General features: G+C 34.1%; 2 protein-coding genes across 2 annotated transcripts; one reads left to right on the top strand and one right to left on the bottom strand.

Moving 5' to 3' along the window:
• Nucleotides 1-1,243: 1,243 nt before the first annotated feature.
• On the bottom strand, nucleotides 1,244-10,455 carry LOC130827925 (casein kinase 1-like protein 2). The gene is made up of 14 exons (XM_057693829.1): nucleotides 9,898-10,455; nucleotides 9,750-9,790; nucleotides 8,025-8,094; nucleotides 7,783-7,931; nucleotides 7,596-7,691; nucleotides 7,420-7,490; nucleotides 4,554-4,615; nucleotides 4,342-4,405; nucleotides 4,175-4,259; nucleotides 3,954-4,080; nucleotides 3,786-3,868; nucleotides 3,642-3,696; nucleotides 3,023-3,144; nucleotides 1,244-2,497 (listed from the first exon to the last, which is right to left on the bottom strand). The coding sequence occupies exons 1-14, from the start codon at nucleotides 9,974-9,976 to the stop codon at nucleotides 2,219-2,221; spliced, it is 1,383 nt and encodes a 460-aa protein (XP_057549812.1). The 5' UTR covers nucleotides 9,977-10,455; the 3' UTR covers nucleotides 1,244-2,218.
• A 1,535-nt stretch (nucleotides 10,456-11,990) lies between these two features.
• On the top strand, nucleotides 11,991-20,323 carry LOC130827926 (probable phospholipid-transporting ATPase 4). Its single transcript, XM_057693830.1, has 11 exons — nucleotides 11,991-12,426; nucleotides 13,296-15,222; nucleotides 15,333-15,443; nucleotides 15,687-15,963; nucleotides 16,035-16,123; nucleotides 16,304-16,391; nucleotides 16,480-16,689; nucleotides 16,866-16,991; nucleotides 18,664-18,762; nucleotides 18,871-19,062; nucleotides 19,443-20,323. Exons 2-11 carry the CDS (start codon nucleotides 13,442-13,444, stop codon nucleotides 20,112-20,114), a joined length of 3,645 nt encoding a protein of 1,214 aa, XP_057549813.1. The 5' UTR covers nucleotides 11,991-12,426; nucleotides 13,296-13,441; the 3' UTR covers nucleotides 20,115-20,323.
• The last annotated feature ends 813 nt before the right edge of the window (nucleotides 20,324-21,136 follow it).

The following is a 21,136-nucleotide window of genomic DNA, read 5'->3' on the forward strand; positions in this document are numbered from 1 at the left end:
AACTTTATTTAGTAGATAACTTTTTTATTTTCAATTATTGTATTAGCCTTTCAATTGATTTTTTAATTAATAAGAAAAATGGTGGCTTAGAATTCATTAGAGTAATCAATTGTTGAGTTTATAACATGACCTAAAAATTTTCAAAGGGGCAATCCCTGTTTGGCCCTACAAAAAATGTGCCGTTGTCGATGGCGGCAAGTATCATGTTCTTCAAGTGAAATCGAATTCAATTCTCAGTAGTCCCTTTCATCCTATCTAATCATTAACCAAAAAAAATAATTAAGTGTAAAACTCAATTAAAATATTGTTTTAACTACCCATTAAACTTGATTTTGAAATATTCATCTAACTTATTACTTTCGTTAAAACACAAGTTCTTATACTTCCTCCGTTCCATATTAATTGAACATTAGAAAAAATGGCACTATTCATTCATCATTCATCCCTCTTAATTTGTCATTATTTTATAATCTAGAAATTAAAACATAATCAAGTAAGATCTTATTTGATTCATCTCATTGCAAAGATTATTAATATTAAATTTTTATAATTTTTTATTATACATAATTAAAAATATTAAAAATTAAATTATTACATTGAACAGTGTGAAAAAATAAATATTGCAAGTACATTGGAAAGGAAGGAAGTAATAACCAAATATTAGTTGCATGAATAATAACTAAATATTACTAAGCAGAATCAATATCAGAGAATTTAGAAGTATGATGCCAGGAAATTTTATTGAACATTTGAAGAAAAATTGCAATTAAATATGGAAAATACTCTCTCCACCCAATCAATTTGCGAAAATTTGAAATCAATAATAAAAAAAATTAACAAAATAATCTAAGTTTCAAATTTATTCCAAAAGTAAGCTTGAAATTCCTAAACCTGAGGTTTGGGGCTGTTCGCAGTTACAAACAGGTCAAAAACGACAAAATAGTTGTTCGCAGTTAGTAACTGCAAACAGCTATTTTGACCTGTTTTTGTGGAACATGCTGTTCATAGTTACTAACTGCGAACAGGTCAAACAGGTCAAATAGCTGTTCGCAGTTACTAACTGCGAACAACTATTTTGTCTTTTTTGACCTGTTCGCAGTTAGTAACTACGAACAGCCTCAAACCTCAGGTTTGAGAATTTCACGCTTACTTTTGGAATAAGTTTGAAACTTAAATTATTTTGTTAATTTTTTTTATTTTTTCACTTATTGATTTCAAATTTTCTAAATTTGCTCATGAATTATCATTGTCTTATTTCGCAACGGTTTTTCCCTATGCCTTATAAGATTCAACTATTTACACAATTGCTATTAAATTATCAAATTTTTTCTTATTCACTCCTCTCATAAAATCCCATGTAGTCCCACACCCATGCATCATCTAACAGAAAATTTGATCAAAATAAAAGGGAGTACAATATAGCAAATTTACTTGGACGGAATAGTAAGTTACTAACTATTGATTCCTTGGTGAGTACAAATCCAACATTATTTCCAAAGATATACAAACTCAAATAAATTAATCAAGACACACAAAGGTTATTTCATACAAATAAAATAATTTCTATAAAATGAAATTTTCCACAAAATTGAGTTGCATAAACCAAATAAATTGATCAAGTACTATAGAAAGGAATGATATACCTTCTAATGGAAGTACATACCATAGAATTAGTCCAATACATATATACATGATGCATATAAATAGACATCTTTCATCTTTTGATGTTAAGAACTACCCAAAATATTGATTATATTGTTTTTGATGGTTCAATAAATTTTGTAACAAGTAGGTGCATAAACCTTTTTTTGATATGGTATACGCTAGGGGAAGGGGCGGGGCAGTGAGAATCAAACTCATGTCTTTCTGAGAAAAGTAATACATGTTGCACCTGAGGTAAGACCTAATTCTCAAGTAGTAAACTGATCAGTGGCGAACATGTAATTTGCATTCAACCTCCATTAATGAGAACTAGGAGTATAAAAAAAACTTTACAAATGCTACCCAGAGTGTGCTTACCTCTTCCAATATCATTCCTTCCATTTCGGGCTTTAGCCTGTCCGAACAAATTTTATAGAAAATTAATAGGGGGAAGACGAAATGGAGCTTAACGAAATAGGACGAAGAACGGTAAACGTCCATATAAATAAACAAACTGTTGTGTTGAGATTAACATGGGAGAGAAAGTGAGGTCTAAAGGAGCTGGGCTAGTAGGTTATTACTCCAGCCTCTCTTCATTGCTAACATTAAGGCCTTCGATTTTCTTGATGGTAGATTCAAGAGTATGTTCATTTGACGTTACTCTAGCGGAAAACGAGGGAAGATGCTCTAAGGATACAAATGGTGAAATACGAAGCCCACTTTTTACTTTCTGAAGACCGGAATCCCCAGTAAGGCGAGTCGTATCTGCGTCACTCCAAGCAAACACTGCATCCCGACTGCTTGACCCTGCAGCACGTTTAGCTGATGTGCTCGTTCTTGCTAGGGAATTCGATAACTGCCAAAATATGCAAAGAAATCTATAATATGAATGCATTTTACAATCTTAAACAATCAAAACAACTGAACTTGGGAAAAAATAACATTGGCAATTTGACATTAGTGAGGATTGGTTAACAATGAGTCTTAGAATATTTGATCCTAAAAATACACTGAATGGGGGAGAATTGTTATATGAATAGTAAGTTCACTCACAAAGGAAAAGAGGGCAATATTGGCAATTGAGAAAGAAGTTTCTAGAAGTAATATTTTAGCTTAAAAATAAATTATTACTTCGTTATTTCTTGCTAAGGAAACCAGCCCCTTTCATGTATATATACGAAGGGGAGGAGAAGAAAAGGATTATGCTTTTGTATTGACAAGTGTTTGACACACTTCAAGAGCTTAAGTATGCTCGATATACTCACTTATCATTTCTAAATCTTTATTCACATTTCTGCTGGTTACAATATGTACATAGAAACGCACCCCCAACACCTACAAATAGTTATTACATGTGGAAAACATCTGAAAAAGAACTTACCATGGGATCTTTTGTGGCTGCTGGATCGCTTGTGGCAGGACTTTTCTGTTTCGGCAAGCTTGTTAATCTCCTACGAGATGAGTCTGCTGAAAACCAATTAGAAGGTCTCCCTTCCTCAGCACCTATAAGATAAAATTTACATCAGCTTTGTTGAACAAAAGGTGTATAGCTGCAATAAGAGTACAAAACAAGATAGAAGTTAATGAGCCACAAAACCTATAGTCCCATCAATTTTGGGGCTAGATGGATACTTATATCCTACTCCAGATATTCCTACAAAGAGGACATTTAATCTATCTAGAGAAGGAAAAAGTAATAATCCTAGATAAGTTTGTAGGTAAACTGAGTTTGCAGTTAGTGAACCATTATAAAACAGTAAATGAAGCCTAATGCTATATTCAAGATTCTTTATACAACTCCTTCACCATTTCTCTCTTTTATTATGAGGCTTAAACTTTCTTCCTAGTTCTTTATAGATTCCTCCTAATTAACCTAAGCCATCAATGCACAAATGCCTTTTCTTATAATGATCATATAATGATGTTGCCTAGTAGACAAGTATAACAGATCGAGTGGATAGGAACAATAATTAAAAAAAGATAATACAGCAGAAATATACCAGATTGTCTGTCATTGGCACCATGAGGTAGCCTGGAGCTTGGTCCAGCAGCACCCTACCAGAGCACAAGCCATTAATAAAGTAAATAAAGAGCTAACTGTGAGCGAGTATCAGTCAAATAAGGCCAAGATGATGTTCACTTACTTGAGCGCGAGGAGGAGGAGCAACAATCTGGGATTGCTGATATTTCAAGATGGTCCAATCGAAGACATAATCAAACTGAAATCCTGAAAATTAAAATGCAAACCACACTCAAAATCTGTGGCACCTCCAGAAAACATAAATACACATTAAGGCTAAAATCTTTTACACCTTCTCGAATAAACAGGTCACGGAAGATCCTTTTCAGATAGGCATAATCCGGCTTATCATCAAACCGCAGTGAACGGCAATAGTGAAAGTAAGATGCAAATTCTGTTGGATAACCTCGACATAAAGCCTAAAGGAAAATGACGATTTTAAAGACAATATTATTAAACAGAAAACCATGGGGGGGGGGGGGGGGTTCTACAGTACTAGGAAGACATTATTACCTCAATAGAGGTCGATACTTTTTTCTCACTAATCTTTTCATACTTCTGTTTTTTGTTCCCAGCTTTCAGCCCCTGCCAGGGAAGACTACAAGAAATAGAGACTCAACATCAAAAAAACAACTGAAAGCAGCAGAAGACTACAACTCATTTGCTTAACGAGCACTCACCTTCCTCTCAAAAAATACATGAGAACGTAACCCAGTGATTCTAAGTCATCCCTCCGACTTTGCTCTGTACACCAAAATTGAGTGTAGTGTTATCACTAGCCTTTTAAATGCCAATCCATTCAAATAACTAAACTCTAATGACTGGAAAGAAAAGAGACTTCTATTCTGGAAGAAAAAATGTTCCATGCACAATAGAACAGAAAAAAATATACCAATTCCTAGGTGAGTATTCATGCTTGCATATCTAGCAGTCCCAGTCAAATTCTTGTTCTCCCTACAATAAAGAACCAAGCAATTTAGTTTCAGAGATACACAATTTAAGTGTATGATTTCATCTTTCTCACCCCCTCTTTGTTATTTTCTTTTCTCATTTCTGCCTTTTCTTTTTGGGGGAAGTACATACAAGCGGTAAACCAGAACGTTCACAACAGCATAAGACCATTTGGGAAACACAAATCATTTGATGAAGCAGACTTCTAGTGAAATACCACAAAATTGTAAAGCCTTCATAACAATACTCAAGCAAAAAAGTAGCTTACAAATGAGCATGTGGACTACCTACAAACTTCATTTTGCTATTAGATGATTAAGCATTGACTTGTTTCTTCTAGAGATTCAAAAGATTATCAAGAACCTATAGAAAGACTACAAAATATTCTATTTCATGACCAAAAATATGTGGTTTGGAGAGGGAGAAAAAAGGAGAGAAGATGGTGAAGATAAAAATAAGAGCGGTAGTAGGGAAGAGAGGAGAGAAAAGAGAAGATGTGTGGAAGGATGATAAAGTTATGCACACTAATCAATAAGATTGAGTTACCAAAACAACAGACAAATGCGCTACCCTTTGGGCATCAGGCGCCCCAAATCGTTAAAAAAATTGAACTCCAAAATTGAACCAAAAAAAAAACCCAAAAGAAAAGAGTTGCTTCGAGACTAAGACTGCGTGTTTAGGGCTTTGAGGCACTCCCGACCAAGGCACTACAAGCGCTCTTAAGGAGCTCACATTTAGGAGTCACTAAGCCAACCCATTGCTCGCACGAGGCGCTTGCCTTAGTCGTGCCTCAGCAAGATTTTCAAAACTAAGGGAATAATAGATTCTACATTGGTTCAATAGTACAGCTAACATTTAAATTCATGCCTTACATCAAGGTAACGAAGATTCGAAATCGGTTTGATGAAAACAACATAAGTCAAAACCAATTTGATTCCAAGTAGTTTGCCATTTTGGGAACATCATATACACACATACACTTACTAATTTACTACAACCATATGTAGCAAATAGATCTTTGTGCACTAAGAGGCAAGCTTAAGATAATGTCAATATAATGTGATCTTAAATACCTGGCTAAAGATAAAAGGGCGTGTGTACATTTAAACTAGAGAAAGCTTACATAAGTCTAAGACTAAAAGATAGACATGCATGCTCATACATCACCCACTCCTTCACAAGCAAAGATGATTGAAGGAAAAAGACAACAGGTCCATTAGCGTAACTTGCGTCTATATGGTGAGCAAATAATCTTTTGTGGTTCCTCAATATTAGGAGTTTTCATAAGCGGGTACCTGGCATTTCGAATATCCGAAAAGTCAGGAACCCATTTTTAACGGCCCGTGTCCCGACCCAATTTATCCGAGTACCCGGATATCGAGTATCCAGAAAATTCAAGTCAGGACACTGGGTTCCCGATTTTAATTGTGTCGATTTTTTTATTTTGTGGCATAATTTTAATATGTCATGCAGTTAACACAATAAACATTTGCTGCAAAAAAAATTTAAATATAGCCAAAATCAGCATTTTGTAGCAGAATTTGCGAAGCTAGACTTGAAAATTAGATGAAGAAGAAGTACGAAATGAAGAGGGACTGAGGGAGTGACGCACTGACGCTCTAAGCAGTGACTAAGGACTAAGGTAAGGTTTCGTTATTAATTTTTTAACTTTTAATTGGCGCCTACTAATACAGCAACATTAATATTTTAAAAATTAAATTTTCCTCTAATATAACAGGTTGGCAGGTACCCGACTCATTGTATTTTGTGGCCCACGATCCAACCGGGTTAAGGGGGAACCCGTATCGTATTATTTTATTTATAAATTGACGCGCCATTTAGGACGCGGGTCAGCAGGTCGGGTTTTTTTGAACACCCTACTCAATATGATGAAATACCTTCGTTTTAGAAATTAAAAACTAGGGAATTCGTGAAGCTATAAATCGAGAAAAGCACTTGATTTGTTTAAAAAGAACCATGCAAACATTCATATAGAGCACTACACTATATTGTATTATCAGTCAAATCATAAATACACATCCTTGGTTTGCAGCCTTCTTTTTTACTATTATTATCTTCATTTTATTTTTCAAAAAAGAAAATCAAGACTATTTTTCACATTCTAAACATTAGTTGATTTGTCATCAATAAAGTGTAATTCAAAAATTGAGCACCCAGCATCGCCTTACTTGAGAAATTAGGTATTAGTTTATTGGAAACTATAAGGTAAACCATCAAGGATGAAGCATAGAAAAAAATTGTGAATGTTGTGGCAATTGCGATTACAGTCAAACCACCTCTTGATGTTATGACTCGTTTTGCAAACATCGCAGTGTGAATTGTTAACTTGAAGAAAATATATTGTATCATAGTAATTTTTGTTGAGCATATATTTAAATTATAATTTATGATAGGCTTTTTAGAACCTAATACACTTTTAGAAAAGATAACAAAGTCTAATATGTTAGAATAAGAGCTTAAAATGGTTGTTACACCATGACTCCAAATCACAAGTTATATAACAGAACGGCCTCATTATTATTCAATGGATGAGACAATTCAGTAAAACAACTCAAATCAAACATTCATTTATGATCTATGAGATAAAAAGATAAGTTAAATGTGTGGATGAGAATTAAAGTGTGCATCATGGCCAAAAATAGAAATGGGGCAAATTTGATGAGACGGACTAAAAAGAAAAGTGGAGCAAATTTCGTGAGATAGAGGGAGTAGTAAATTGTCAAAAGTTTAAGATTTTAATACAGAGAATATGTAATATGATTTGAAACACTCCAAAATAAACTCACCTATAAGGAATATGTTGATGGGTTGAACTGTCCCTATACTTCTTCGCTAGACCAAAATCAATCATGTAGACCTAAAAAGTTAACACACATAAAATGCATCAAAAATGAAAGAATCATAATCCGGAAACAATTTCCAAACTAAAATGCTTTTGACTCTCTAGATCATGCAATCACACCTGATTTGCGCGTCGACTTAATCCCATGAGGAAGTTATCTGGCTTTATATCTCGATGCAAGAAGGATTTACAATGAACAAATTCAACTCGATTGATCTGAGAATGTAAAATCAATAAAATTTCAATGATTCTAGCAAACAATGATTAAATGAAGACAGTTAAGGCAAAAATATTAAGGGAATACTACCATTTGATCAGCAAGCATAAGAACAGTTTTTAGTGAAAACTTTCTACTGCAGAAGTTGAATAAATCTTCTAGGCTGGGTCCTAATAAATCTATGACGAGAACATTGTAGTCCCCTTCGACACCATACCATCTCAAATTGGGAATTCCAGCTGCCATCATCAGAAAAATCAGAGTTAGAACAATATTAGAATTCAAGAACAAAATAAAAAATATTTGATCTAAAATAATTGTAAGTTCATTACTTCCTCCTTGTAGAATTTTATATAACTTGGACTCATATAGCAGTTGTGGATGCTTTGTTTTCACATTTTCCTGAGATATTGAAACAATCAAAGATTCAATGAAAAATACACAATTCAGAAAGTTGTTTCAATAATGGGGCATAACATGATCTTTAGGACAGAATAACATACCATTACCCCAATGCCAAATACCCCCGCCTAGATTATATACAACCTTACTCTTGTAATAACAACGAGGTGGTTTAAAACAAATCGAACATGAAATCACATCATCACCATGTTAAAGTCATAGTGCAAAAACAAGGTCACAGCACAGAGCATCGCATAGATAGCGTTGTAAATAAAGATGTAATAAAATCACATTATGGGTTGTTTCAAGGAATATCTCATGCTTTGATCCAAAATTTGGTCTTATGATAACTGCATCATCCCCATTACCGTCACCATGTCATTACCATAAAAGTATTGTACGTGCTTTTTTGAAAAGATTAGGTTAAGAATTGTTGGAAGAATTGCGATTGCGCCACATTTTTTCACTGTAGCTCAAGGATAAGATCCTAAAATGTAACACATTGATGTGTGGACTGAATGAATCAAGTTGGTTACTACATAATGTTTAATTTATGATTATAAGAAGCCCTCTTAATGTTCACACCCTTCATTCCAAATTAGCCTTGATACAAATTGATCAGCACTTATAAATCCTATTCTATGTTAGAGGATCAGCACTTATAAATGATTAAATTATGATTTGATGGACTACAAAATGATTAAATTATGATTTGAAGGACAACAGTTTCATGAATTATTAATGTATTTAGAGGATCAGCACTTATAATTCCCATTCTATGTTACCGTAAAAACGCATGTTATCTATTGAAGGTCTATTCATGATTCTTCGCATCATAAAGCTCAAAAATCTCTTTATTTTTGGTTAGTACCTAAAGTTTTCTTCCTAGTTAAAAAAGCCTCTTCTTTATCCTACAAGTACAATTAATCACAAACCACAAATAATGTCGCTGACAACAATGTATATCCAAGGACAAATAGCTGAGAAGGCATATAGAAACCGCAATGCAACTGACATCTTACTAAACCCCAGATTGAACATAAGGAAAAGATCTAAAGTGAAGCTCAATGAATATAGTGTTAATTGTCAGCACCCACTAAAATGACTCCCAAAACAATTTACAAAGCCTACAGCCACAAAAACAAGACTACTACCAAAACTCGACCAACACATGCCCAATTGACAACATCAAAACCAGATCTCAAAGCAACAATTAGAATTTAGAACTACCTAAAGCAATAACCCAATCAAAAACGCAAAAGCTTAAGTTAACATAGCAAAAGCAATTGTTGATATTAGTATAAAATCATCACCACACCCACTACTCAGTATTCCGCTCATAAAAGATTCATCAACAAAAAATTCCACCATATCATACCATAAACACATATATATCTTACATGAAAGACTCATATCGATGATATTAATCCAGCATTGTAGGAGTATCTAGTATCATAAACTCTGACCAGCCCATTGGACACCTCTAAACCTCATTCACCACTTTAAAATATAAAGCTAACAACTTTACCAATCAAGCATGCTCCAATCATAAATGAATCAGTCCAAAGATGTGAAATATTAAATTTTTAGATTATTAAACAGCACCCAGTACCAAAATTAAAATTCAAATTAAAATAGTGAAGCAAAATACTCACAAGCTTAATTGCCACCTCCTCATTAGTCTGTATATTAACACCTGTCCAACAATAAAATTAATCGGATTTAGCAAAACAATATATCTGAAAAACCCAATAAAAATTAAGAAACTTAATAATAAAAAATAAATAAAATTAAAGAACAAACCAAGTAAGATCTCTCCAAATGAGCCACTTCCGATCTTCCTACCAAGCCTAAATTTGTTGCCAACTCTAGGTACTTCCATGTAAATGGAATCAATTTATCAATAAACTTAAATTCAAAAATCAATCAAGAAAATACTAGCCCTAGTTAGGTTTTTGATTTTTGTTGAATAAATTGTAATCAAACTGGAAAAAGGAAACAATGAAGAGAGAATTTAAAGGTATTCCCCATGGAAAAATAAGAAATCACTCAAATCAATAAAATGATATGACAAATGATTTAAAGATGGGAAAAAATGAATGTCTAAAACCAATTTTTTTTTCTAAAATTTTTGATTGATTAAATTATTATTTTCTGAAATTTGTGAAAAATTTATTTATGCGATGAACTTTCGGAGATGGAGATTGAATAAATTTATCAAAAGGGAAAAATTTTGAGTTGAAAGAAAAAAAAATGGGGAAAGACCAAACAGGGGAGAGAGAGGAGTGTTGAGATCGATCCAACGGAGCCTTGCTACTATTGCGTTCATTAACAGCTTTTGCTTCTTCTAATCTCACGCTTAATTCATTCAAATTTAATATCTACTTATATTATTTATAATGTATATGTATATTTAATGTATCATTAATATCTACTTACTTACCGTATGCTTATAGTGTTCTTAAATGTCTGCTTACAATATCTTTAATATTCACCGAGTAAGCACACAATACTTACAATACTTTAAATGACTACTTACACTAACCTTAATACGTATGAGTAACTTATTCTATATTTTCTTTTATGGGTTAATTCAATTAAAAATGATCACTAAAAAAATGATCTTTCACAAAAAATTTTGTTTTTTTTTCTATTGGAGTGTGGGTGTGAGTCCAGTGTCTTTAGACCAAATTCGATTTAGAATCTAAATTAATGATTGATATGAATGTTTTTTATAAATTATGTGTTTATTACAAAGTAGCTGCTTATGGTGTTTTTGGCAATTGGCTTATTTGACTAATTGAAAATGTTGGTCGTTGTTGTTGGCTTTTAAATTAACTAAGAAAGTCAGCTATTTATGGAAATATTTGGTTACTTATATATTAACTATTAGTTGTTTATTTGAGAAAAAGTAGACCAATAAGTCAAAAGATAACAAAAAAAGTTAACTGGGATAACCTTTTTATATTGACTTAAAAATCAGCTTTTTAGCTGACTCCAAAGCCTATGTAACCAATAAGCCAATAAGCCAATAAGCTACTTTAGTTGTTTATATTAGCTACTTTTTTTAGTTGTTTGACCTGCCAATAAGCCAAAAGCCAAAAAACTAACCAATGAGCCTATGTAAAAGCTAAGTACCAAACACCCCTATGTCAAGTAGGTATTTAGAGTACGTAATTCATAATACATGAATTAGATGTTGATGGCACCTAAAGTAGGTGTTAATGTGCCTCGAGTAAATATTTATGATGCTTCAAGTAGGTGTGTATGGTACCTCAAGTAGGTGTTTATGGTAGGTAAAGCGTGAATAAAGTAGGTATTTATGATAAGCGGGCCATATAATCTAATTGAGATATATATAATAAGAATTATAGGGGCGGATCAAAGACTATAGAGATTTTTTTTACTTCAGAAAATAAACATCATTTGTTAACTATTAATCGTAAAACGGAGACCAAATTATATTTTATGTATGTAGATTTTAAACCGCTAACCAACCATATCACAGGAAGGTACATTACAAACTGAGCAACACTTAACTAATGAACTATTAGTGAATTTGTTAATTTATGCGATCCTTGTTTTCTAAGGGCCATAGATGATCGGACACGAATGGGCCTAATTATGGTAATTCCGACTTATATAAAAGAAATACTCTAATAACATGAAATCTTGTTTTATTCTTCTTAAAACATAATTTTTTAATACGTAATTTTCATAATTTTTTATTTAGTCAAAATAAAGATATTTAATAATATAAAAAAATAGCAAATATTGGATGACCGAGGTAGTTTGAACGTATAACGAAGCACTTTGAATGAATAAAAAGAAGAAAATACTGTATAAATTTAAATAAATAGTAAAATAGAGATATAAAATAAAATGACCAGACCAATGGTGCTAAATGCTAATTGGTTTGAACGAAGTTCTCAGGAGGACCACATAGATAGAGAGACCTGGTTATTTCTGTTTTCTCTCTCCTCCCCTGTCTTTCATTTCTCTCTGCATTTCCTCTCCTTTCTCTCTTTACATTTTCGTACATTCATTATGATCATTTTGATAAGGATCTCCACTTACAAATTGATATGATTCGAAATCGAAATGAATGTAGAAGAAGCATTTGTGTGAACAACCATCAAAATTGAAATATTGGTTCATATAGTCGATTTCGATCCTTTGTGAATTGTGATAGGTTCTAGTATTATTGTTGTTGTTGATAGAGGCGGTAACTTTTCGTTAGGATCTCTTTTGTTTTTAAAATTTGAATTTTGGTCTTTGTTTCGAATTTCTTTGGCAAGGATTTCAAGAATTCAAGCATTGTAATTATTGCAGGTAATTCTTCTTTTATTTTTAATTATGCTTTTAAATTTTAATGTTCATTAGATAGTTTTTTCCTTTTTTATTTGTTGATGAAAATTTTAAATCTTGGGTAATTTTCTTTAAAATTTTTCGGGTTTAGCTGAGTTGATTATTTTTGCGTTCTTTGAAAATTTTAATTATTTTTTGGACATTTCTTGGCATGGTATATTGGATATTCATTAATGCATGATCAGAAATCAGTTGATATCGTTCTTCATTCTTGGATCATCTTATTAACATTTTGATGTATTTTTTTTGTGTTTCCTTCGATTTGCTTTTATTTTTTTCTATTAAATATTTTTTGTTTATGGTTGTAAAAGTTATGTTCTGGTATATGTAGGTTTTCTTTTTGTTTGGTGACTTTGTTAATTATGAAATTTAATTCAAATGGGAGTTTAAGAGCTAGTTATATTGTGTTTTTGGGTACATTTATCATATTGAATTGTAACATATTTTAGAATTGGTTCAGATTAGCAAAATTCTTTTTAGGTTCGGTTTATGGCTCATTGAAGCTGCATATGATTTGCTAGCAAAGGTCGATTGGAAACATGTTTGTTAGTGCAATCACTAACAATGTTAATGTTGCGTACATCCGATCCTTTAACCTCATCCTAGGCGGGAGCCACTTGATGGCGTTTTGGTACTGTAATGTTGTTATTGTAGGTTTGTGGTCTTGGAATTATAGCTGTAACATTATTTTTTTGAATCTTTGGCTTGTTATATATATACGAATTGGAACTGGTTCATATTAGCAAAAATCTTTTTGGGTTCAGTGGTTCTATGGTCTTGGAATTTTAACTGGATCATCATTTTTTTGAATATTTGGATTGTTATATATGTAGGAATCGGAATTGGTTCATATTAGCAAATATGCTGTTTGAGCACAGGGGAATTCTAGCTGGAATTAAAAGGGTTAGATCCCTGGATTGTAAATTGCTTTGAGTAAGGTGCCTCAGCTGAAACTTGTTTGAATAAGAAAGATTAAGATATGGCAAAGGGTAAGATTAGGGGGAAGATTCGTAGGAGTCATCTCTACACATTTGCTTGTGGCAGGCCTCATCCAGGTAAGAATCAGGATCTGAGCTCATTGCCTGATGGACCTGGCTTTTCGCGAATCATATACTGCAACCGATCTGATCTTCACCGTAGAAAGCCTCTTAGATATCGAGCTAATAACATATCGACTACCAAGTACAACATCATCACTTTTCTTCCAAAGGGTCTATTTGAGCAATTTCGTCGTGCTGCCAATATGTACTTTCTCTTGGCTGCTTGTCTATCTTTCACCTCAGTTTCACCCTTTGGTTATGTTAGTATGATTGCTCCTTTGTCCATTGTGGTTGGGCTTACTATGGCTAAGGAAGGTATTGAGGATTGGCGTAGGTTTATTCAAGATATGAAGGTTAACAGTCGAAAAGTTAGTGTTCACAAAGGTGATGGCATTTTTAAGGATACACAATGGCAGAAGGTTTGTGTAGGAGATGTGGTGAAAGTGAAGAAGGATGAATTTTTCCCGGCAGATTTATTGCTTCTGTCTTCGAGTTATGAGGACGGTATTTGTTATGTTGAGACTATGAATTTAGATGGTGAGACTAACTTGAAAGTAAAGAGAGCTATAGAAGTAACCTTACCACTTGATGATGACACCTCATTCAAGGAGTTCAAGGGAACAATCAAATGTGAGGACCCAAACCCAAATCTTTACACCTTTGTGGGTAATCTGGAGTATGAGCGTGAGATTTTCCCTATTGAGCCAAATCAGATTCTTCTAAGGGACTCAAAGCTAAGAAACACTGCTTATGTGTATGGAGTTGTTATTTTTACGGGACATGATAGCAAAGTGATGCAAAATGCGACAGAATCCCCTTCAAAAAGAAGTGGGATTGAAAAGAAAATGGACCATATCATTTACATTCTTTTCTCGGTGCTTGTGTTGATCTCCTTGGCTAGCTCTGTTGGATTTTCTGTGAGGACCAAGTATGAAATGCCAGAATGGTGGTATTTGAGAGCACCCGATTCTCAGGGCTTGTATAATCCTAATAAACCGGCATTATCTGGTCTTTTCCATCTTATCACTGCACTCATTCTTTATGGGTACCTAATTCCAATCTCACTGTATGTTTCCATAGAGTTTGTAAAGTTTCTGCAAGCCATCTTTATTGACCAGGATATACACATGTATGATGAAGAGTCAGGTACACCAGCACAAGCTAGGACATCAAATTTAAACGAGGAATTGGGCCAAGTCGATACAATTCTGTCTGATAAAACTGGTACTTTGACATGCAATCAAATGGACTTTCTCAAGTGTTCTATTGCTGGCGTTGCATATGGGACTCGTTCAAGTGAAGTTGAACTCGCTGCAGCTAAACAGTTGGCTCAGGATCTAGATAATCAGACTCTGGAAAATACTATATTCAGAAGATCAGAAATTGAGTTGGAAACTGTAATAACTACAGGAGATGAGAGAGACCTTAAGCCTGTGATCAAAGGATTCAGCTTTGAAGATGATAAGCTTCTTGGTGGAAAATGGGTAAATGAGCCTAATAGGGAGATGTTGTTGTTGTATTTCCGCATTTTGGCAGTCTGTCATACTGCTATCCCAGAACTGAATGAAGAGACTGGCAATTACACTTATGAAGCAGAATCTCCAGATGAAGCTGCCTTTCTTGCTGCTGCCAGAGAATTCGGTTTTGAATTTGTCAAAAGAACCCAATCAACTGTTGTTGTTCGGGAGAGATACCCTAACTATGGGCAACCTGTTGAAAGGTCAGCTAGGGTCAACAAGCTCCTACTAAAAGATTTACTACACATCTTGCCCTGTTTTGATTCTTTTGAACTGTTTTAAAAATATATTTTTTCCGTGTGAACTTTTTCAGGGAGTATAAAATTCTTTCACTATTGGATTTCACAAGTAAGAGAAAGCGGATGTCTGTAATTGTGCGTGATGAAGATGACCAGATTCTTCTCTTCTGCAAAGGAGCAGACAGGTTTTTATCTTTGGTTTCACCATTGCTTCTTTACATTTCCAAAAATCAGTTTATGTAATCTGGGACATGCAAGCACTCATAACATTGTGCTGAAAGTAATCAGATTGGTTTGTTCTTTTCTGAAATGGGTCTGGTTTGTGGTTTCTTTTTCCTTCACATCCTGTAGCTTTATAACTTGATCTTAAATCTTTAACAACTAACAAGTGCTTACTTCAATTAACCATGAATTTGATGGATTTACAGTATAATTTTTGATCGGCTTTCAAAGAATGGAAAAACATATCTGGAAGACACTACAAGGCATCTGAATGATTATGGAGATAATGGGTTGCGTACATTAGCCCTTGCTTATAAAAAACTTGACGAGTCTGAATTTTCTGCTTGGAACAATGAGTTCATGAAAGCAAAGAGCTCCATTGGGGGTGATAGGGAAGCTAATCTGGAACGGATTTCAGACATTATGGAGAAAGATTTAATTCTTATTGGCGCCACTGCTGTTGAAGACAAGCTGCAGAATGGGGTATGTCTCTTTGTTGTCTCGGAAGTACGAGTTACTGTGATCCACCTAAGTTTACATCTCTCTTATTATAGGTGCCTGAATGCATTGATAAACTTGCCCAAGCTGGTCTCAAGCTCTGGGTTCTCACCGGTGATAAAATGGAAACTGCTATTAATATTGGGTTAGAATGCTCCTCCTTCCTTCTTAATTAGAAGAGGTAGCTAAAATTCATTTAGTCCTCTATTCATTGAGGGAGCTGGAATTTGCAGTGCAATATGAACATGATTGGATACTAGTTTTTCGTTTATGACTGAGGCCTGAGCAGAATCCAGCACACTAAATTTTTTTTCTTCTTCTACAGCTTTTCATGCAGTCTTCTACGTCAGGGCATGAAACAAATATGTATATCAACCATGAACTTTGAAGGGACCTCCAATGACTCTAGAGAGGTACCTATTATCTTCTGAAATATTCAGGAAACTTCATTTTAGAAAGTAAATTATGTCATACTAGAAAGTTTTGTTGGTGACTAACCAGGCTATCAAAGAGAATGTTTCACTACAAATCACCAACGCGTCTCAGATGATTAAGCTTGAAAAAGATCCACATGCTGCGTTTGCCTTGATTATTGATGGGAAAGGCTTGACCTATGCTCTAGAAGATGATATGAAGTACGACTTCTTGAGTCTAGCTGTTGAGTGTGCATCTGTTATATGCTGTCGTGTTTCTCCCAAGCAAAAGGCATTGGTATGCTGTCTCACTTTATTTGTCTTGAACACTATGCTATGTTACTGGCCTGCTGCTTGATTTTTCTTCCCTCTTAATGAGTATTCATTTGTGCTTTCACTCCCCCCCTTGGCCCCTCCCATTTATTTAATAAAAGGAATAAGAAAATATCTTATGTTTCTTTTTTCTGTATGTAGGTGACTAGGTTGGTCAAAGAAGGGACGAGGAAAACCACATTGGCCATTGGTGATGGTGCGAATGATGTTGGAATGATTCAAGAAGCTGATATAGGTATTGGAATTAGTGGGGCTGAAGGTATGCAGGTAGGTGGTGTCCATAACAGTTTTCCCCCTCTATCCTGTTACTTTCTTACATCTGCATAGTACCAATTGTGACGGTTGATAGTCATCGCCTTTGCTGCTCTTCTCTTTTCTTTCTTGATGTGCAAATTTTATTTAACCGCAAGCGTACGGTGTATGTGTTGTCTCAGGTCGAACACAAGGAAGCAAGTACAAGGAACTTGCTAATTTCTACTAATTATATTGCTCAAAGAGAAAAATGTTTGATTGATTTTTGTCTAACAAACTAAAAATGCAATATGAAATGGGCTAAAACTATATGATGAAGAGATCTAAGGTGTCGGGAATCCCCTAAATTTTTGTATGATCAATTTCTTGTTAGTGTCTATGAAATGTCGGATTAATTACGTGATTAAATATGATCTTGTTAATCTCAAACTCTCGCTCTGTTGATTAACTATTAAATTTAGACCCTATTAATTCGATTCTCACATGCTAGTTTAATTGAATGAATTAATAAGAATTTAACTAAAATTTACCCTAAAGCAAAGTTGATCCAAATCTTACACGCTAGTTCTTAATTAATTGCCCCTTATCAACCACTAAATAAACCCTAAGAAGTTAATTAAGAATAAAGATAAAAGAAAATAATGCAAAATTAAAGTATTGAAAAATGGGCTACACGGATTCCAGAAGAAAACGCCTAGTCAGCGGCCTCTTCACGACCACGCAGCCGCGTCGGCTTTTTTGGCTGACAATTTCAGCAAACTTCTTCATTTCTTGTTCGGTTATCGAAATTGGGCATATAATATACCGTTGGAAAGCTCTTGAAGTCTAGTTTTCAATGCCACAAACCTTGCATTAATGCGATCTTCCTATCAAAAGTCATGACCAAAAGAGTAGACATGTATCAAATTTCACCTCAAAACTTTTGCCTTATAAACACACTTTTACTCTTTTGCTCATTTTCTTTGTAGAACATCTTCACCTAAACTAAAATCCCCTTAGGAAACTCCGTCATTATTAAAACCCATAAGAATTATGCTTAAAACAATCAAAACCACTCAAAATCAACATGAATAACCAAAAAGAGTAAAGTAGCATAAATCTTCAAAATAAGCACGGAATTACTAACAACGACCATCATTAAGGAGTATAAAATGATATAAATAAGTGTAAATCATTGCACTTATCACATGTACACTACTAAGTGATGAGGTGGATTGTTTTGCTATAAAAGTTTTTTTAAAAAAATTAATGAGGTTAATTGTTGAGATTTCATCAAATATCTTTTGAGCTACCTCTAGCGAGCTAAGATTCTTAATCGAGTTCATTAAGTACATTCAGTTGTAATATATGATCTTGAGCTATGTAGATATTATTTTGTGATCCTTATATACATTCAAACAGCTATCTAGAAGGCACATTTTAATTAGTTGTTTACCCCTCCGGTTATTTGAATTTGCACCATAAGACTCATAAAACCCACGTACTTGAATCACATGGTGCAAACTTGGAAAGAGGAAATACTTTACTATGGTTCTGCGGCTCTGCCATGTTGCATCACAGTGTCTTGCTACTAATTACTGAAATAGTCTTTTGTAGTTCATCACTTATTGAGGTTTCTTCACCTACATATGTACTTTCACGTTGGAGAGCATGATTCAGGCTTACCACAGTTTTCAGCTTTTTGTAGGCTGTGATGGCGAGTGATTTTTCCATTGCACAGTTTCGGTTTCTGGAAAGATTGTTGCTAGTACACGGACATTGGTGTTACAAGAGAATCGCTCAGATGGTAAGGAATTCAAACTCAAACATTGTCTATGCTTGAAACACCTGCACACATTAATGATATCTTATTTAATTATGAACAATAATTGCTTAATTTTGTCTTTGGGTACAGATTTGCTACTTCTTCTACAAGAATATCGCTTTTGGTCTCACACTCTTTTACTTTGAGGCCTTTGCTGGCTTTTCTGGGCAAACTATCTATGATGATTGGTATTCTCTTTCCTTCAATGTAATACTCACCTCATTGCCCGTCCTTTCTCTTGGAGTTTTTGAGCAGGATGTATCTTCAGACGTTTGTTTGGAGGCAAGTTCTCCTTTAAATGCAAAACCATGCCATATTTGTTTAGAAAGTTGATAATTGATATCGTAATCCCAAGTTTTAACCATTTTCTTGATGTTTATTCTTCATCCTGTGGTTTGATTCAGGATCCAAGGTAATTCAGAAGCACCTTCTCATAATAGTCTGAAGTGTCTTGTGTTTTTCGGACTTTGTCTACGGGGTATATATACACTATACAGTTTGGACTATTGTGAGAAGGTACCTCCAAAACTAGTGATTAATTTAAATAAACAAAAATGGGTTTAATATAAAATGGGTGAAACGAAACTTGGGATTTATACTATTACTTGTCAGAATCTTCAACATTTATATATAAGTTGTATAACGTTGCAAGTAATTTTCAGTTCCCTGCGCTCTATCAGCAAGGCCCAAGAAACCTGTATTTTGACTGGTATAGGATATTTGGGTGCATGGCGAATGGTTTTTACACCTCGGTTGTAATATTCTTCTTCAACATCATCATCTTCTACAATCAAGCATTCCGTTCTGGAGGCCAGACTGCTGACTTGTCAGCGGTAGGGACCATCATGTTCACCGGTATCATATGGGCTGTTAATGTTCAGATTTCCCTCACAATGAGCCATTTTACGTGGATTCAACACTTGCTCGTATGGGGTAGCATCGGAATGTGGTATGTTTTCCTCCTGATCTATGGTGCAATGCCTTCAACAGTCTCCGGGAATGCTCATTCGCTGCTAGTCGAGGCCCTAGCCCCTGCACCCATATACTGGGCGACTACTCTCTTGGTCACAATAGCTTGTGTTCTCCCGTATTTTGCCCACATTGTGTTTCAACAAACTTTCAACCCTCTGGATCACCATATAATCCAAGAGATCAAGTACTACAAGAAGGATGTCGAAGATCAAACTATGTGGGTCAGAGAACAATCGAAGGCAAGGCAAACAACCAAGATCGGTTTTACTGCTCGGGTAGAAGCCAAGATCCGACAGTTGAAAACCCGACTCAACAAAAAGCACTCCGGAACTACTACCGTCTATCAATCTCCTGTATCATAATTCATATTTCATTTCTTCTTTGGCTTTAATACTTTCCCCATTTTGGTAGGTCTTAGGGGTTTGGTTTGGTTTTGTTTCCCATAATTTGTTTGATCCATTTTTTAGGAATTTGTAGTCCCTAATAAACAAGAGCTTTTGTGAAGCTCAGTTGTATGTTACAGCTTGTGAATTACTTGATTTAGATGTATGCCTTTGTTCCAATCACTGTACATCCTCACTACTTAATCCTGCCTTGGCGGGAGCTACTAGATGTGTTCCGTTTCATGGAAAATATATTAGTTGACTATAGTTTTCCATGAAAAGGTATTTTTTCATGAAAAATGCAAATAATGATTTTTTTTGTTTGGTTTTTAAAAAAGCTTTCAAGAATAACTTTAGATGTTACGGATGGAGAAAAGGAGAAAATTTTGTGGAAATTGTTTGCAAAGGCTAGAAATACTACTTTTCACCCATGTTTTTCATATAAATCCTAATCAAATAAAAATTGAGAATTTTTTTACCGTAAAACCTGTTATGGCAGCCCAAATACCTCTCCTAAGTGGCATTGAAGTAAACTAGTATGTTGTTATATATGGATGAATGACGAAGGAGAAAAGTATGACGACAACTCTATATATTACATTTTTTTCCGATTTTTTAAGGTGATACTTATATATATGTAAAAGTTTATTTTGACCTTCTTTAATGAACTGATAGATAAAATAAAAGTCATGTCAAATTTTATAATGTTCCTCCACAAAAAATTGCAATGTCCTCGCAATTTCGATAACAATCTTGACTCTTAATGTTGTTGACGCATCACCTCATGATGTTACAACTCTTTCTCGGACATTGTAATATAAATTGTTAATTGCAAAGGATATCCATTTTTATAATAGTAATTCGAGTTTTCTACGACATATATTCGAATTTTATAAAAGATTTTATAGAACCCAATACATATTAAGATAAAGAATATAATAGCTAATATGTTAAAATAACATCTTATAATGACTATTAGTTAAAATAAATTTACTTTTTTA

This window comes from Amaranthus tricolor, chromosome 11, assembly GCF_026212465.1.
Source record: "Amaranthus tricolor cultivar Red isolate AtriRed21 chromosome 11, ASM2621246v1, whole genome shotgun sequence".
Taxonomy (NCBI): Eukaryota; Viridiplantae; Streptophyta; class Magnoliopsida; order Caryophyllales; family Amaranthaceae; genus Amaranthus; species Amaranthus tricolor.

Coding starts and splice junctions, on each gene's coding strand:
- LOC130827925 (XM_057693829.1), bottom strand. CDS start 9,976: ATGGAAGTACCTAGAGTTGGCAACAAATTTAGGCTTGGTAGGAAGATC. Junction 4,260..4,341: donor ATGTATTTTTTGAGAGGAAG/GTGAGTGCTCGT, acceptor TATTTCTTGTAG/TCTTCCCTGGCAGGGGCTGA. Junction 2,498..3,022: donor CAGCCACAAAAGATCCCATG/GTAAGTTCTTTT, acceptor ATATTTTGGCAG/TTATCGAATTCCCTAGCAAG.
- LOC130827926 (XM_057693830.1), top strand. CDS start 13,442: ATGGCAAAGGGTAAGATTAGGGGGAAGATTCGTAGGAGTCATCTCTAC. Junction 15,444..15,686: donor TTCTGCAAAGGAGCAGACAG/GTTTTTATCTTT, acceptor ATGGATTTACAG/TATAATTTTTGATCGGCTTT. Junction 16,992..18,663: donor GTGGGGCTGAAGGTATGCAG/GTAGGTGGTGTC, acceptor AGCTTTTTGTAG/GCTGTGATGGCGAGTGATTT.